Source organism: Cynara cardunculus (genome assembly GCF_001531365.2).
Source record: "Cynara cardunculus var. scolymus isolate 2C chromosome LG 5, CcrdV1, whole genome shotgun sequence".
NCBI classification, from domain to species: domain Eukaryota; kingdom Viridiplantae; phylum Streptophyta; class Magnoliopsida; order Asterales; family Asteraceae; genus Cynara; species Cynara cardunculus.
Genome location: NC_037532.1, coordinates 66,688 through 84,701, shown reverse-complemented (window position 1 = coordinate 84,701; position 18,014 = coordinate 66,688). Strand labels below are relative to the sequence as shown.

At 36.0% G+C, this 18,014-nt stretch overlaps 2 protein-coding genes across 4 annotated transcripts in view; one reads left to right on the top strand and one right to left on the bottom strand.

The window, feature by feature from the left end:
* Nucleotides 1–3,522: 3,522 nt before the first annotated feature.
* Nucleotides 3,523–4,373, top strand: LOC112512636. Its single transcript, XM_025118699.1, has one exon. The coding sequence runs from the start codon at nt 3,712–3,714 to the stop codon at nt 4,201–4,203; it is 492 nt and encodes a 163-aa protein (XP_024974467.1). The 5' UTR covers nt 3,523–3,711; the 3' UTR covers nt 4,204–4,373.
* Nucleotides 4,374–5,445: 1,072 nt separating this feature from the next.
* Nucleotides 5,446–18,014, bottom strand: part of LOC112512038 (CTP synthase) — a 17,130-nt gene continuing 4,561 nt past the window's right edge. Inside the window, exons 9-23 of one of the 3 annotated variants that reach the window (XR_003069192.1) lie at nt 15,826–15,876; nt 15,674–15,736; nt 15,548–15,594; nt 15,215–15,284; nt 15,077–15,139; nt 13,933–14,022; nt 13,789–13,827; nt 11,887–12,036; nt 11,454–11,531; nt 11,281–11,365; nt 8,890–8,938; nt 8,724–8,804; nt 6,556–6,649; nt 5,918–5,996; nt 5,446–5,697 (exon numbers count right to left, since the gene is read on the bottom strand). Coding sequence is in view for 1 of the 3 variants with exons in the window: in XM_025117827.1 (XP_024973595.1) it covers nt 5,929–5,996; nt 6,556–6,649; nt 8,724–8,804; nt 8,890–8,938; nt 11,281–11,366; nt 11,454–11,531; nt 11,887–12,036; nt 13,789–13,827; nt 13,933–14,022; nt 15,077–15,139; nt 15,215–15,284; nt 15,548–15,594; nt 15,674–15,736; nt 15,826–15,876 (1,029 nt within the window). In the remaining 2 variants the exon portion in view is untranslated. Of the gene's footprint in view, nt 5,698–5,902; nt 5,997–6,555; nt 6,650–8,723; nt 8,805–8,889; nt 8,939–11,280; nt 11,367–11,453; nt 11,532–11,886; nt 12,037–13,788; nt 13,828–13,932; nt 14,023–15,076; nt 15,140–15,214; nt 15,285–15,547; nt 15,595–15,673; nt 15,737–15,825; nt 15,877–18,014 lie in introns of all 3 variants that reach the window. The other 2 variants (XM_025117827.1, XR_003069191.1) reach the window with 2 other exon arrangements.

Sequence of the window (18,014 nt, the reverse complement as noted above, 5' to 3'; positions counted from 1 at the left end):
AAACTGTGACCGCAACAAATCAGCTCTGATAAACTTCTGGAGTTAAACCTGACAGATGGATATTCTACCACATTGGTTTAATGTGCATTCATCAGCCTTGGTTAATTGTTAATAAAATTCAATTAATATTTACATAAATATAAACTACTAGCTATTGCATAGTTTACSAATTATGCTTACTAGGGACCTAAACACAAGAAGTGTTCGGAGTCGGACCACATCTTATGACGAAAACTATACTTGAAGAACGGGATACATAATGATCGACACAAAAGCCAAAAGGTTAATTGTCTATAAACAACRTACCAGGTTCGATCCCGTGTATTACATGGGGTAATTTGAAAAGATTAAATCATGTCAGGAACTTATCTTACAGATATGAATAATCATCGAAAATACGATGCTACTTCAGACTTGTACGCTTGAAATAACTTTGAAGTATAACTCTGAAAAATGACTATTCAGACTTGAATTTATAAATGAAACTATATCAATAATTAGTTAAAATGAAGTTAACCCTAGAATAAAATTAAATTTAGAAATAAAATTTAAACTTAGAAGTAAATTTATAAGGGCCCTTTAGACTTGTACTATTTAAATAACCCTGAAGTAAAACTCTTAAGACTTCATAGCTCTGTATAKGCAAGTCAAAAGCTCTGCATGCACTATGCAAAGGCTTTGCATGGTGCGCTGCATAGTGTCCCGTTTGGAAAAGAAGATTTCAGAGTTCGGGTGAGCTAACTCTGAAGCATGACTCTTTAGACTTGTACACTAGAAATAACTCTGAAGTAAAACTCTGAAGAATGACTCTTCAGACTTGTACTCTTGAAATAACTCTGGAGTATAAAATCAATCCCACTAAATCATAGTTCATACTTCTAAGTCTTAAAAAAAAAGACTTCAGACTTCAGAGTTCGGGTGAGCTAAGTCTGAAAAAGAAGACTTCAGAATTCGGGTGAGCTAACTCTGAAAAATGACTCTTCAGACTAGTAAAAGACTTCAGAGTTCAGACTTCTAAGTCTGAAAAAGAAGCCCTCAGTCTTTTTCTAAGTCTAAAAAAAGACTTCAAAGTTCAGACTCCTAAGTCTGAAAAAGAAAACTTCAGTCTTTTTCTAAATCTAAAAAAAGACTTCAGAGTTCAGACTCCTAAGTTTAAAAAAGAAGACTTAAGAGTTCAGACTCCTAAATCTAAAAAAGAAGACTTAAGAGTTCAGACTCTAGAGTTTGGGTGAGCTAAGTCTGAAAAAGCAGACTTCAGAGTGTGGGTGAGCTAACTCTTTAAAATGACTCTTCAGACTTGTACTTTTGAAATAATTTTGAAGTAGAACTCTGAAGAATGACTTCAGACTTGTAGTAAAACTCTGAAAGATGACTTTAGACTTGTATTATTGAAATAACTTTGAAGAACGACTCTTCAGACTTGAATTTAGAAATGAAACTGTATCAATAATTAGTTAAAATGAAGTTAACTCTATAATAAAATTGAATTTAGAAATGAAACTATATCAATAAATTGAATTTAAATTTAGAAGAGCGTATGCATCAAATCTGAAGACCTTGAGTTCAAAGTTATTCAAATACCAAATATCTTTGAAAAATACCCCATGATAAAGTTTGCATCATACAGAGCAAGTACCCAGAGCTCCTCTGGTCCTTAAGGACCAGAGCCCCTATGGACTCACCAATCCAAAAGCAAGGCCAAAGCCCCTCTGGTCAGCATCGTCTATCTAGAGCCTCTTGGACAAAAAAATGTAAAATACTTACAGAATTTGTGTTCCAATTACAACCAGAGACCCTCTGGTTAAACATAAAGATCGACTAGAGCCCCTCTGGTTCCTTTATGGTGGATTGGAGTATTTTTCCAAGGTTCAAATAAACAACCAAAAGCAAAGCCATCCAAAAGTCAGACTAACCAGAGGGGCTCTGGCTTACAAGACTAAGTCTTAAAGACTTATCTTCAAAGTCTAGATAAGTTTATTACAARACTTGTACTYTTGAAATTACTCTAAAGTAAAACTTTTTAGACTTCAGAGCTCTGTATAGGCAAGCCAGAAGYTCTGCATCGTGCTCYGTCTGGAAAAGAAGACTACAGAGTTTGGGTGAGCTAACTCTGAAGAATGACTCTTCAGACTTCTACTCTGKGAATAACTCTGAAATAAAACTCTAAAGAATGACTCTTCAGACTTGTACTCTTGAAATAACTCTGAAGTATAAAATCAATCCCATTAAATCAGAGTTCAGACTTCTAAGTCTGGAAAAAAAAAACTTCAGAGTTCGGATGAGTTAAGGCTGAAAAAAAAGACTTCAGAATTCGGGTGGATTAGTTAGTAAATGATGTCAAGGGTTGGTTTATATAAGGTCTATTAATTAGTTAGCCAAAAGTAGTAGTAGCAGTATATATATATATATATGTGGTTATTTATAATATCAAAAGAAGAAGAAATCCCTGTTATTTAGATTAATTAAGAAGGGAAGAAAGAAAAGGCAAGTAGAGTTATTTASGTAGGTTTTAATTGAAGAAATTAAACAGGTGCTATGAAAAACAATAGAACAGTTGGCTCCTCAACTTGCAAATTAACAAACTACTAGCAGCAAATGGTATTGTGATTTTCATTCATCACAGGCACAGGCACAGGCACAGCTAGCTGGTTAATAAACCATGCTATTTCTATGTCTGTTTGATGAGAATTAATAAACAGACACTTGTTACGTACAATTAAATCACTCGCAATGAAATCATATGTATATATATATATATATATGTATGTATGTATATATATATATATATGTATGTATGTATATATATATGTATGTATGAATTTGGGGAGTCAATGGTTATGTATTCCCAAGTATTTTATGTTTCAAATTTGTTGGCTTCTGAGTGGTTTTCAAGTCACACCCTGTTTGTCATTATTAAAATTTATACACCATGCACTCTCTCCTATTATATATTATCGGTTGAAAAACAACTGGACAGTAGCTTCGAATTCTCATGTACACCATTTCTCCACTTGACTTTAATTTTGTTCGTCGATAGAAGAAATGTATGTRCATCAACTTACAAATACATGTCATGAGACATCACTATTATTAATTTATCAAATCTAATAAGATTAAKTTTTAGAAAATGGCAACTTTTAATTAGCTCAACCATCCCAAACATCAATCTTGTGTGTGTATGTATCTGTGTGTGTTTGTTTAGCAATAAACAAATGTTCTGTACAAGAATCATTATTACAAGGAAGGAGGGAAGGAAAGTGTTTTATCAATAATTAACKAACAAAATGATTGCCCAAAAGTCTTTACATCCGGTTTGTACGTTGTTAAGAGAGAGGGACCAAGTACAGATATCCCTTCTTCTAATCATTAACAATTATTTTTACACTTATTTATTATTATTATTATTATTATTATAATAAAAAAACAATTAATTGAATTGGTTTTTATTTCACAAGAAAAAGAATAGTGCTGTGCTGTCAACAGAAAGGAGGTGGACCGCGTACAGCCGTATACCCGACACGCTCTCCAGTCCTACACCGCCTCATTCACCCACTTATATTTCACTCATATTGCCTATCAATTACAATGAAATTTTCCAAATAATACATATATATATATACCCCCAATAAGCTAGGCAAATAACCAATACCATCGTCCTCAACAACAACAACAACAACAACATTTCCTTCCAATTCAATTAGTAGACAGAAAATGCAGAGATCAAAATCAGGTAGAGCTTGGAACATACTCAGGTTAGCCTTGTTGTGGACTAGAAAAGGTGGAGTCTTCCTTGATCTAAAGAAAAGGCTTGATCTTCATTTTCTCAATCATTCCCACAATGGCAGTAAAGGTAATGGTGCCCTCCAATACGGTGACCGTCAGCTGTCTTTTGATGCAACTCCTATGATCCATATCAGGATGCACCGTCCCAACTCAATGCGCTTCCGATTGCCTCACATCCCCTGCATCAATCCTCATTCTAATGATCATATGTTTGACTTTGATGATGATGATGATGATGATGACTACCAACCCAGAAACAGTTTTCTGATAGGGAATGGACAAGATGAAGCAGAAGAAGACCAAATAGAAGATGGGATTGGGATTGATCTCAAAGCTGAACAGTTCATAGCCAACTTCTATGAGCAGCTTAAGCTTCAAAGGCAATTCAACCCAACAAGAAGAAGAACAAGTARCGACTAGCTGCATATATAGCCTACTATACATCTTTTTGCTTTATAATTAATTAATGTATACAAAAACCATGCATATTTATCACTCATGTCATATATAGCYACAGCTTGCAGCTTTTTTTGTTTACATGATACTCGCACGGCATTGTTTCAAATAAAAGACCATCATTATATATCTTATATATATATGTATACAACTCTTCATATTTGCTGTTGCATTTATTGAAATTTTCACTTGGGAATAACCAAACAGCCAAAAGATAAATATATAATAAATAAAAAGCAACTTAACAGAGGTCGCTGGGTTTCTGTTTTTGAAATTGCAAACAACAAAATCTTAAAACATTCTTCTTATGCAATAACAAAATTCTGCAACTCATCTACCCTTGTGATGATGGTTTGGAAAAGGCTTTCATGTCTCAAAATGCACATGATCTCAKAACTTACCTGCCATTCAACCAATTATTTACATATGAATGCATTCTTTCCCACTTTCTCAAACTCTTTACATTTAAACCCTCCTATTTATGATTAGATTTTGAACCACATGAGAGTATTTTCCTTGACAACAAGGGAAATACCCTTATACTGTGTGTAATATTTTGAAAAACTGGTGATTAAACCTTCCACACAATATAAGGCTTCTTTTACATATGTTATGTRAACAGTTGCGTAATTTATAGGTTAATTTCTCACAAGAACTCAACCCTATATGGTGGTAGGTCTAAATAAGAACGYTAATATCGTGAGAATGTAAAAAGAAATGTTGATATGTAAATTATTAAAAAAATCCATTTAAAGATGCATATATGAACCTTTATGAATAATCTATAACATAGATTCACATATGCATCTTCAAATAGACTTTTCAAACTTTTTTCAATGGACCCACATATAACCCTTCTTTTTTATTCTCACGATATTTGGCATTTTTATTTAAATTAACCCCAAAAGTCGGGTTCATACGAGAAAAGTGACCAAATAAAATAATTTATAAAACTTTCGAATCACATGTGATTTTACACTTAAATCACATTTGATTCAGGCGACCTTAGCCACAATCTAAGGTCGCAAGACACGTCGCCCGCACAACCTTGCATTAACTGTTAGTGTAAAATCACATTATTTTGTACATGATTTGGCCGTTTTCTTGTTCTCTTATTTGGTTATTATTCTTGTTTGAACCTCCCTCTCTCTTGTATATATAACATATGGAAGAGAGAGAGAGAGAGAGAGAGAGAGAGAGAGAGAGGTCTGAATAAATTAACTTAGTGTTTGTAGAACAGCTTTCCCTTGACTTGAAACAAAGTAAGAGGTGGAAACATCAACTATGTCAATAAAAGACCCAAAACTAATCAACGTTGGTCCAATTCCACATTTAAAACATTGTTGCAAAGCTCCTTGTGTCTTGCTTGTCCCTGTTCATTGTATCTGTATATATGCATGCATCTTCCACTTCCTGCTCCTAAACTTGATCATTCCCAAAACACAAAACCTTGTTTCCCTGCAACAAAACATATAAACCTTCAAGTCTACATGTGTTGATCACTGTTAAATTAAGACCTTTTATAACAAGACATTTAGCTCTGCATCAGTTAGGATTTCATAAATAAATCCAACCTGTTCAAGAAAGGAAAGTATCAAATGTATCAATCAAAAACCCTTGGCAGATTATAAGATGCTTGTTACTTCTTTCAAAACCTTAGTACCTGCCCTGAAAATACCTCGGTAGTAATTAAATAGATCCGTTCTGATGTGTCTTCACATATGCTTCCAACTGCCCTGTTGCTGCTAATATAAGACCTGCAGCAAAATATAGTTTTAGCCAGGTACCCAGTTTCACAGACAAAAGGAGTCATAGAAATTATCAAGTGTTGCATGTGGCAGCTAGGTTTATTAAACCACTCTTGGTTCTTTGTTTTCTCATTTTGTTCTTTTGGTTATTTGTTYCAATTTTAGTCAACTACCATATTAATGTCAAGGAACCTACTTKGTGTGCATCCTAAGCTCCTCAGTGACAAGGCTAGAATGATTTGGTTTAAATGTACACAAACTGAAAAATGTAATTCATCTATAACCATGTGAACATGTGTTCGATCTGTCTGCAGATTGTAGACAAATCATCAGTAGATAAGTTCATAGAAACCTGAAGAGAAGAAAATCCCCTTCTATTCCTCTAGGCCCTATGCCAACCTCCATCTTATTAAAAAAAATAACATACAGGAAGGCATTATAAAAGATATAACGAAGAAAAGTAAGGAACTCCAGAAGTTTGTTTGAAAGCAGCAAGAGTAGGCTCATCTCTGAACCATCATAAATATTCCAAATTCGAAGGTAAAACACCAGAAGTGATTGCAAATACCTAAAAATAGGGCTGATGGCTTTCCAGGCCGTGATTTATATTCAGGATGAAACTGTACCCCCACATARAATGGATGGCTTGCAAGTTCTAAAATCTGCATAACATAAGAAGAGTTCTTCTTTAGGAAATTCCAATAATAATAATTATCATGAACAGTAACAATAATAATAAGAGTTCACTTGCTATAGACAAGTGGCGTAATTTAGCAAGCGCCAATAAGAACTTAACATGCACCGATCTATGAATAAACTAGCAAACAAAATTCAGCAAGGATGGAGACAGGTCAGGGTTTTTAACAYCCTTGATTCAAGTTCCTTTTTTTTGCATGGATGGTGAATTAGATTTTCTCCAACAATGGTAGTCGTACATTCAAATTATAACTTGCTCTGCCAAGTGAAAGAAAGATCATTGACAAACTGATAGGCAAAAAACTTAATTCTGGAAAATTCATTTCTTGATTTCTCCATTCAATTTGCAAATGCTTAATGTGTCAAATTGATGGAGACCATGGATATATGACATACCACACATAATAGCACCCAATTTGTTAATCTGATTCAATTGCTATCTCCAAGCACTTCCTCTGAAGTCGGAGAGAATTATCAGACCTTTCCAAATTGAAAAGAAAGATTGAACTTTTAAATGAAACTGAAATTGACAAAGAAAAAAGAATAACACCATCCTCCACCAGGCTCTTCTATTTTCCACTTAAAGAAATCTCATTCAAAATTCCAACAGATTCAGGTCACTCTGTGTAGAATCCTACTGAAAATTGCCAACATAAAAGGTATGCTTGAAAGTGAATTGGCACAGCAATTAAGCATACTAACATATCCTGCAGGTAGCGGCACAGATCACGTCGACAAATTCTTCGTTGGGTGCAACAAGATGGGCAACAAATGAACAACCCCCTTCACTTCTCATGCTTAAGATGAACACCAGAAACATAGGAAAGACTACAGAATGACTTGGAAGGGACGCTACAGGACCTMCGATGTTGAAGATAATGGGATAGATCGGATACCAAGCCAGAGCCAAAGAGATGAACAACCAAGTGATAAGAGCACCAAAAAAGATTACACGGTCAAGGACTTAGATGATTGTTTTTTAACCCTTCAGATAAATCTTTGAACATAGCTTGATGGCTGAATTGGATTTCCAGAGTATTCATAATTGTACACCGCGTTTTTGAAACARTCCTTGAACTTTATGGTTTTGCAAAATGATCCGAGTTTTCAAGAAATTGCAAAGAATATAACCCAAACATATTTTCTTCTATGGTTAACGGTCCCTCAACTTTCATAAGCTTCAAGATAGTCCCCAGGCCCAGAGCTAGATTTCAAATGAACCCCTAAAATTTCTTAAATTTGCAAACTGACGATGTCTCAAGAATTTGTAAACTGAGAATGGACTTGCTTAAAATTCAAAAGTAGACCACAGAACTTTCACAAAGAATAWTTGGCCAAACCAGAAAAAATAGGTAGAGATTGCAAGGACCATGGGAGGCAACAGAACTGAAAAGCTTGACCCATTGAGGTGATGGCGTTGGAACAAAATAAGTCTTGGCAGGCAACAGAACTGAAAAGCTTGACCCATTGAAGTGATGGCGCTGGAACAGAAGATAAGTCTCTTATAAGTTAAGGCTATTGTCAATAGTGGTATAGATGCCTCTCCCAGGTTGTAAGATAGCAACACTCGACGGAGTATATGGTTTAATAAATAGGGTTCAACTAATGCCTATAATTAAATGTATAAGGATTACCTCTGTCATGACAAACATAGGTGCATCTTGAAAATGAAAAATAAACATCATAAATATTTGAAATTATTTCGTTTGCCAAATACATAACTTTAGCTTGAAATTTTGACCACAAAAAATCACCATCACATTAAATATTAGACGTCCCAAGATGAAAATCATTACAATTTTTTATATAGGACAACTTTATAAATGTTTAGGGTTCAAAGAACATGTGTTATCACCAAGGTAGGACCTGAAATCCAAATACGTAGTAAATCACATGGTTAAGGAGCCTAAATAGATAAACATAATAAAACCATAATTTTCATCTAAATTCAATTCTATCTCATAATGCAGCTCATTTCGCATTGATGATATTCAAGGATATAAAGTATGGGCAAGATCAAGAGCCCATAAAAGAACAAACCTCCATCCGTTGACCACTTTCATCCTTCCCGACAAATCTTAAGCCCGTTTTTTCTAAATGTTCAACCACCTCAGGATTCACCTACATGAGAATGAAAAACCTTCTCAAACATGTGATCTTATAATGATCAACCTCATTCCTTGCACCCACGAAGTCCATGACTAACCTCGTAGCGATGTCGATGTCGCTCGTCCACATACTCTGGATTGTGATACCTGGCAGAAAATTGAACATAATAAGCAAACAGAAAACGWTTCTTCTGATATTTGATATGAGCCTTCTGCAGGGGTTTTCAACTCTATACAAGCCAACAAAATTGAACATCATCTGTGCTATGATTGAAGTTCCATTAATAACATAAAAAAGCTAATCAGATACATCAATCTTCTCTCTGACAACTTTGCCTTTAAATGTGATAGGGGTCTCCACCACAGATGCCTAAGTCATGAACATCTCCAATCACATTCTTGGTCAAGGCTTACATACAAAAACTAATCCACTTGGAGTGTCTGTATGCGACAGAAGCATCACTACATGTAGGTAATGAGSCCTCTGAGACTAGAAAAACGAAATATGCATCAAGATTCAACAACTAAGCAACCTCCTGAGGGTCACTTCTATATAAGAGTTACCTATGGTTCCTAATGGAAGCTACAACTGCTATTTCGAGATCTAATAATCTTTCCTTCTTTCTCAATACCATAAAATAAATTAAAAAACATGATCTCTTACATAAGTGCATATATTGGAATTTGGATCTAAAGAATTACATACTCGAACATGTTACGAGAAATACTTCACCCATGGCTCAGCTTCATCAAAGGTTCTGAGCCCCAAGAAAATGACTTAGATCCCCAAAGAACRAGGTAACGATCAGGATATATGGAGATTACATGGAATTAGGTAAAGAAGGCCATAACTGCTGGTAATTTCAGGAGCTCATGGGTGGCTTGCAATCCTTTATGAAATATATTTACATAGTCAAGGATACTGCAGCACATTGGTTATCTTACATTAAACCAAATCCAAGAACATGGGATACCTTACACTAAACCATCAATTCATAAGAATGCAATATAATATGACATGGTGTTCTCAGTATCCAAATTGAAGCATTATATCCCACACTTCTCACCATGTTGTCATGGTCTAAAAAGGATGGATGGTGTATCAGGTGCTTACATTAAACCAAATTCAAGAACATGGGATATAGTACATTAAACAAAATCCAAGAACGTGGGATATCTTACATTAAACCAAATCAATTTGTACGAATGCAATATGGTGTTCTCASTATCCAAAATGAAGCATTATCTCCCACACTTATCACTTAGGGATGGTGATTTACCCCGACCCGGTGGGGAACCCGGTTCACCCGACCTGAACGGGGACGGGGATTCCCCGCTAAAACGGGTCCCGGGGCCGGGGATCCCCGGTAGAATCAAACTAAAGAATACCATTTATGGGGTTTGACCGGGGATTGACCGGGATTGCTAGAGATTTGACCGAGGATTGCTAGAGATTTGACCGGGGACGGGATGATAATCCCTGTACCCGCCGGGGACCGGGGCCGGGGATTACAAAACCTGCCCCATCCCCGCCCCGTTGCATGCCTATTCTCACTATGTTTTCATGGTCTAAAAAGGATAGAAAAGAATGGTGTATCAAGTGCTTTGGTTTGACATTTTCATAAATACTAAGATCTGCAGTATAACAGATATGGCTAATAGACAAAACCCCAATTAATCCCCAACCACCTTGCTGCTTGGGCTTTTGAAATGATKAACTTGGAAATTTTTGGTAATCAAGCAACGGGAGACGCACTTTACCTATGTGGCTGATTAAGCAGTTGATTAAATGGCCTAAACGTAGATTCTTGTRCATTGCATGCATATAAGATGCCCTAGTATTTGAAGTATTCTGTTTCTTCTGGGACCTGGACGTATTCAAAACCTTGAAACAACAAAAAKATTATCCTAAACCACAAGGGTGGTGCCTCATTGGTTTGAGCTTGGCTCCAAAGGTCAAAAGTACCAGGAGGTCTCAGGTTCAAATCCAAGGAGGAATAAAAATCCCCTTGTGGCCATGGAGGTTCAAATGTGGGGACTCCGGGCTATCTGCAAAGCAGGTGGTCGCCCTGGGATTAGTCAGCTCGCATAGCGGGTTGGATATCCAGGTTAATTAAAAAAAAAAAAGATGATCCTAAATCTAACAAAAAGAGCCAAGCCGCAACCAGTGGGTGCATCCGGCATATATCCAGCCACAACCAGTGGGTGCATCCGGCATATATCCAGCCGCACCTTCACCTGATTCATACTTGATGCAGAAACTCAAGCATTGGTGCTTCCTAGGTCATAGCTAAAGTTTTAATATGTTTAACATGGAAACAAAGTCAGTTCACTTGGTTGGGTCTCCTTTTCTCTTCTGGAAAGCACTTGAGTAGATACCTTAGTTGGTCCAATTCCAACAAACAATATACCCAAAAAAAGGTGCRGTTTCATGGTGATATGTCCCCTAGGTATTTCAATAGCTAGAATTTGAGGTTAGAATCTCATACAGTTTTGCGGTGATACAATCAGAGCTCTGCAGTAAAGTTCTTCGAGAGCCAAGTCTCATTGTGCTTCCCATGTGTGTTCTTGAACCCTGAATTTAAATGCATAGAAAAAAGAAAGATGATATCCCACATACATCTCAAACAAAAGCTTGTCAAATATAAGCAAGCAGAAATACCTCTGGCATGAAAATTACWACAGGATTGGGTGCATGCTCATCAAATTCAGTACTATTTGCCCCTTTCCAGCCCAAGACCTGGATGAATTAATTTAACTAAAAATATATTATATTTGAACTAAAAGTTGTATGACAAATGGTAGGAAACAGATAACACCAGTTATCCTCCCTCTCCCAAAATAAATATCCACAATGAAAAAAGCACACATTTTTTAGAACTGTGTAATTATTACACTTTTTAATCAACTAAATGACAATTTTACCTTTAATAATATATGGAATAATTAATTTCTCCATCTCAAAATTAAGGGTAGAATYGGAGAGTAGGCATTTATATTTTGAAAGTGGACACTTATTTACGGGCAAACTAAATAGAAATGTGGACACCTATTTGGAGACTGGAGGAGTTTATATTTATAGAAAAACAACTTACAGATCTAGAAATCTCAATTACAGATATCTGCATTCCTAAACAAATGCCAAGATATGGAACTTTATTCTCTCGGGCATACTTGGCAGCTAGTATCATTCCCTTCACACCACGATCTCCAAATCCACCAGGAATCAAAACGCATGCTGCATTCTGGATAATAATAATATTTAGTTTCACATATAATAACCCAGTAATAAGAAATTTGTAACCCATCGCTGACRTAAAAACGTGTCTGACTAGTTTATTTAAAGCACAAGTTCAAGCACTAATAAAAGAGGGAAAATCTTGGGGGGCTTGGTTATAATGGGTATGGAAAAGGGAATGTTGGGGAATAGTAATGGTCTAATGGGTGTATTATCCATATAATTTCATGTGTCGACACTCCTCAGCATAACAAAGTGGCAGAAGGAAATAATCGGCATCTACTTGTGGTAGCTCGATCCTTACTTTTTTCTAATTGTGTTCCTAGACATTATAGGGGGAAAGTTGTCCACATAGCAACTTCTTTTTGAAGTATATAATATTTTATAYATGGAAAATTCACAAGCAATCCTCACCTTTGGTTGGATTTGAACTCTTGACCTTCAAGGAGGTTGGGCTCTGCAGATAACCCGGGTACCGCCAGACCAATGACCTTTTGGTTCCTCACAACACTGACCTCATAAACATAATGCATCTCGAGTTCTTAAGTTTTAAACACCTCAACAAGCCCTACATTAACACTTTCTTCATTTCCAATTTGTATCCTCTAATGTCCCTCTCAAGGTATTCAGATGTACTACTTTTATTCACATCCATCGACAAACCAACCCAAACTCCAATTTGGAAGAAATGCAAATGTTGGGTTGTAAGCTAACCAAAACTYAATTCCTGCAACAAATTTGGATCCAAAAAGAAAGTATACCGGTTGACATGGGTAGATATCAACGCCTAGTGGAGAAGGAATCTACTTGGCYCACCCTTGACTAGACAAGGTTAGTCAATTCACTAATAATCCTACTAAAGCACATATGAAAGTTGTGATAAGAATTATGAGGTATTTGAAAAGGAAATCGTTAAAATGGTCTACTCTTCAAGAAAAAGAAAAAAAAAAAGAGAAATAGAAGTCTACATGGATGCAAATTGGGTCGGATATACCTCACAGCATTCTACCTTGYGGTATTGTACCTATGTATGAAGTAACCTAGTGAAATGAAAAGTAAGAAGCAAGTTCTTGTATCAAGTAGTGTTGAGGCTAAAGTAGCTCTTGGAATGTGTAAGAGAATGTGAATTCAGAAAGTCCTAAATGATTTGTAGGTAGCCAACTACCAATACGAATGATGTGTGATAACAAAGTAGCTATTAGCATTGCTAAGAATCCAGTTCATCATGATCGAACCAAGCAAATAGAGATTGACCAACATTCTATTTCAGAGAGAATTAAAAATGAAGTCATGCAACTTGTCTACACACCTCTCCGACATCAAAATGCTCAAATCTTGATAAATCCCTTCAAAGGGCAAGCTAGGCATGTATATTTGTACAACCTGCTTGAGGGGGAGTGCTGAATTATAATTAGCTAGAGTCCTATATGGAGTCTTTTGTTCTATTGGATAAGTACTAGATWTAAGTATTTTTGTTTTTATGCACCCAGATAAAATAGCATTATTTACTAATAGTTTGATTTGAGTTAGGTTCCTAGAATAAAGGAAGTAGTTGTGACTTCCTAATCTGGTCGATGCTTAAATAGGGATTGTAATCCTAATACTCTATGTGAGAAATCAGATTTGTTTTTCTCGCAAAAATGTGCACATTATAACCACAAATAAACCCAGAGATATCAAGTTATATTCAAAATGAAATGATGATCAATATGCATTATGAATATTCAAAACACAGAGTTGGTTGTCGTATGAAATTTACCCTTAGTGTCTCCCAGGCCTTGGTATGAACTTCTGGTGTCTGCAAACGAATACAAAGTTAAGAAGTAAAAACTTAAATAGGGATTAAATAGAACTATAGAAGTATCTAGGCTGATCGCTGATGGAAGTAATAGGGGCTTCATACCAATTTGGCACTTTCATCTTCAAGATCAGAAGCTGCAATCCATTCAATGGAGGGTTTCAACAAACATGCTATGCAGGCATGAAGAAGGGCCTACATTTCAAGTTTATAAAACATTAGTCGAATTCAGTACGAGTCCACTCCACAGTTTAACYCTAAAGAAACAAATTCCTTATAGTTTAATTGCAGCAATGTAATCGTTTTGAATAAATATTATACCATATTACCATGTGTAAAGGATGTTTCCAGTACGGTCAAGGAAAARGTTCCCACAATGATGCAGGAGGGYAATATAAAAAGATGCATGCTAAGAATTTTGGTCTTAAAAGTGGAACTAGTGATATACAGAAACACTCTCAAAAGGATCATGTTATGAACTGGAATCCAAATCAGTAACGAACTAAAAATGAAGATGGAGACAAATTAATCGGATGGTTACTTGAATGGAAAACTCTAGCATTCAAGAGGCTAGAACTCTTCCATATGAATCACTAATATTCTGCCTGCCTCCCACTCCCTCCATCCTCCCTATTTATACTAAAAATCAAATAGAAGTAAGGTCCCGTTCGGTTTGCGGGATTGGATTGGATTTGGAGGAATTTGAATTGAATTCCATTCCAATCCCATGTTTTGTTTGAAGGATTTCATTGAAATCCCACAAACTGACAAACATAGGATTTTGAAATCCCTCAAGGGTGCTTGGTAATTTCAAGGGATTTCGTAGGACTGTATATAATAATGYTTTAAAAAATGTTAAAAACATTTGTTTTGTAATAATCAATTAATAAAAATGTAATTTAATTATTTTTATAATTATTTACAATTTGTTTTTATAAATTATTTATAAARAATGGAATCCAATTCCATTTGAAATCCTACAAACCAAACACAATGAAGATTCCAAACCCTTCCAAATCCAAACCCCTCCAATTCCAAATCTCTTTACGAAATCCAAATCCCTCAAACCATTCCATCAAACCAAACGCCCCCTAAAGAGTATCATCTCAGATTCTGCATTACCACCAGATATGCATTACATATCTCAATGAAAAAATAAAGATACATCCTCAGATTTATTAGCATTTCATGGAAGGCATAATATTATTTGTCTGAAACTGAGCATAGAGTTAAAATACACTAGTCGTACCTTAACAACAGACAAATAGGAGTCTGTTAGGCCAACATATTTCCCAACCATTGCAATCTTCACCTGCCGAGAGTAATATTTCTTCAGAAGCTAAAATATAATGATGCAAGCGAGGAGAATATTTGGGATGATACTAACAGAACTAGTGAGGTTGTCAAAAGTCTCTGCCCTATTAGTCCACTCTTGCAAATTTGGAGGTATGGCAACACTGAAACAGACAAGATTATCAGATTTCCTGCAGCCCTTGATCAAAATTCCACATATACTAAAGAAAAACATCAAAAAGACAATAGCAGGCTGTAAATGATCATAAACTATTTCTTTTTGAAGAGTATGTATTCTACAAGGAATCAAAATTATAACATATTCCATTCCTTCAATTCAGTGAAGATAATGGAATGTGAAGGCCGGATACTTCTCTCTATATATAATTATAAGAAAGATCTAGCAAATGCTTATATAAAAGCTCACCGGAGTAGTGCTAGCTGTTTTAGGATTGCCTCATGAGCATTTTGGTTCTGAATGAAGCCAATGAAAATTTAGAGATGATGCGAAAGATCTCAAAGGAATACAAAAAAATTGTTAAAGCTTACACACCCGAAGTAGAAGAGGAACATGCCAAATGTTCGGAACATCATGTATATTGAGAATATTAGCAGCCTGTTTACAAAATAAATCAGGAAGAATAACACAGAAGAACAACTACAGCCTACACAAAAGTTTACAACATGGTGTAAACAGCAACTTACAGATACATGGCAAAATTGTGAAAGCTTCTGCTTTGTATTTTCCAACAATGGCTGCAAGGTAATCATGGCAACTATTTTAATACTTGATTGTTCTATTAGCCGCAAAAGGAAAGAAGAGAGCAGCARAAAGAGAGATGCATATAGAAGGTAAAAGCTGTCATGAAATATGATTATATCAACAAGAGTGAGTATTGCATAAACACGGTAAAATTATACAGCTACATTAACACAGATGATAGTGTGAAAACTATAATAGCCTGTCAAAATTAGAAGCAAATAAAATGTTTAGTTTTCCTAAAAYTTGGAAAGGAGCAAACAAAATATTTAGTTTTCTAACACTAAGGTGTTGGAAATTAAAATTCTGAATTCTTTAAAGATAGTTTCCTGTTTTAGGAGAGCTATTAAAGGTGTATTTATAGGCTTCTAAATCCATGTATTACTCCATGAAATTTCATTTCTTTCTCACCAAACGACATTATTATCAGCGCTCTAGGGTTTTCTTTTTCTGGTGCAGCCATTCACTTCATTCTCAATTTCAGAATTGAAGCCTTCTTCTTACTTCTCCCGTCTTTTCCGGATTTCCTATTCAGAAATCCAGTTYCCAGCCTTCCTTTCTTCCTCCTTGACCTGTTGACCATGTCAACCRTGTCTGAAACAAGCAAAACACCAGCCGATAGTTCCATCCCAGACAGTTTGGAGGTGGATTCTTTAATAGCGATGCAGTTTCGGTTATTTGCTTTAATGGCCGCAGTTTTCTGAAATCAGTTCAATCTGTTAAAATGATTTTGGATGGACGAGGCATACTTGGTCTTTTGACAGGTGCCCACATCTCATTGATGATGTTAAGAGAATTCCTTGATCATGGCATGGTTGTTGAATTTGATGGAAGAATGAATCCGTCACCCTTTACGTTCGTAGAGGCTATGGAAATTTGGGATGTTGCAAGACTTGCTCTGCTTATGAGAACTCTTCCAGGTTGTTTGAACTAAGGAAGAAATTGTGGTTGWCCAAGCAAAGCGAGCAAGACATGACTTCTTATCATAAGGAGATGTTAAGTTTATGCAAGAGCTGAATTTGTGTTTCAATGATGAATGGGAAAATCCCAATTGTTTTGCACGTTATAAAAAAGGGCAGAAGAATTATAGGCTTTTCATGYTCCTGGTGTATTCACCCATCATTTGACCATGATTCTAGTTTAGCTCTRCGATAAACTACAGCTTTAGAGATAGTTTCCGGTTTTAATAGATCTWGTAAATGTGTATTTATAGGCCTGCAAATCCATGTATTGTTTAATGAAGATATTTCATTGTTTTCTCTCCAACCACATAGTCCTAGAAAGATTGAACCCATCAATCACTTGACCTTTTCACTACTTTCACTTGGTAGACTGGTACTACCRGCAGGTATTTGCATTTCTGAGGAAGCCTTCCTTGGATGTAATGGTGCTCAAATTGTTCCACAGTAAGTGYAATAATTTCCAATTTTAGCTGTCACAGATTCAATGTACAACATTGCACGTCTTTACCTTGATTTTCTATTTTACTAAAAGAAACAATCTATACATTACTTCACAGTCATAGGGAACCTGGCAGGTTGGATGTAGTATCGTGCTAACGGCGCCAGGAARTGATTTATCCATCCTTTGGGAAATATTTTCCTCCTTAGGGAATTACTGAACCAAACTTACCTATCGGTCTACATAGTCCTCTTACAAGAGCAATTTTGATATATTTGTTTTAAAAGTTCTGTGTTCTGTCAAATAAATAGAAGATCATTGCTAGCGCTTAACCTCCCCCACTCCCCCAAAAAAGTCATAATGTGATGTAGAACTAGTTATCCACTCAAGCATCAAGAATAATTGACAAAATGGCACAATACTTCTGCTAACATGTGCTAGGGTCAAACAATGCACTAAGCAGTAGCAGATGCAAGTGGAAGGGGTGGGGGCATTTGCCCCCAACCTTGGTTTAAAAATGTGTGCACAATGCACMATGCGCTGTGATGCGTGATGCGCTCCGATGCGCTGGAGATAACGCATCAGATGGGTTGATGCGAAGCAATTCCATGATGCTCTCTGATGTGGTCGCATCACCTATGCATCACACAATGCGTGCATCAGCGCATCCTGTATGTTTCATGTTTGGGCTCCTTTTTCATTCTTTAGAGGTTTTTAGTTGGGCTTTTTGTAG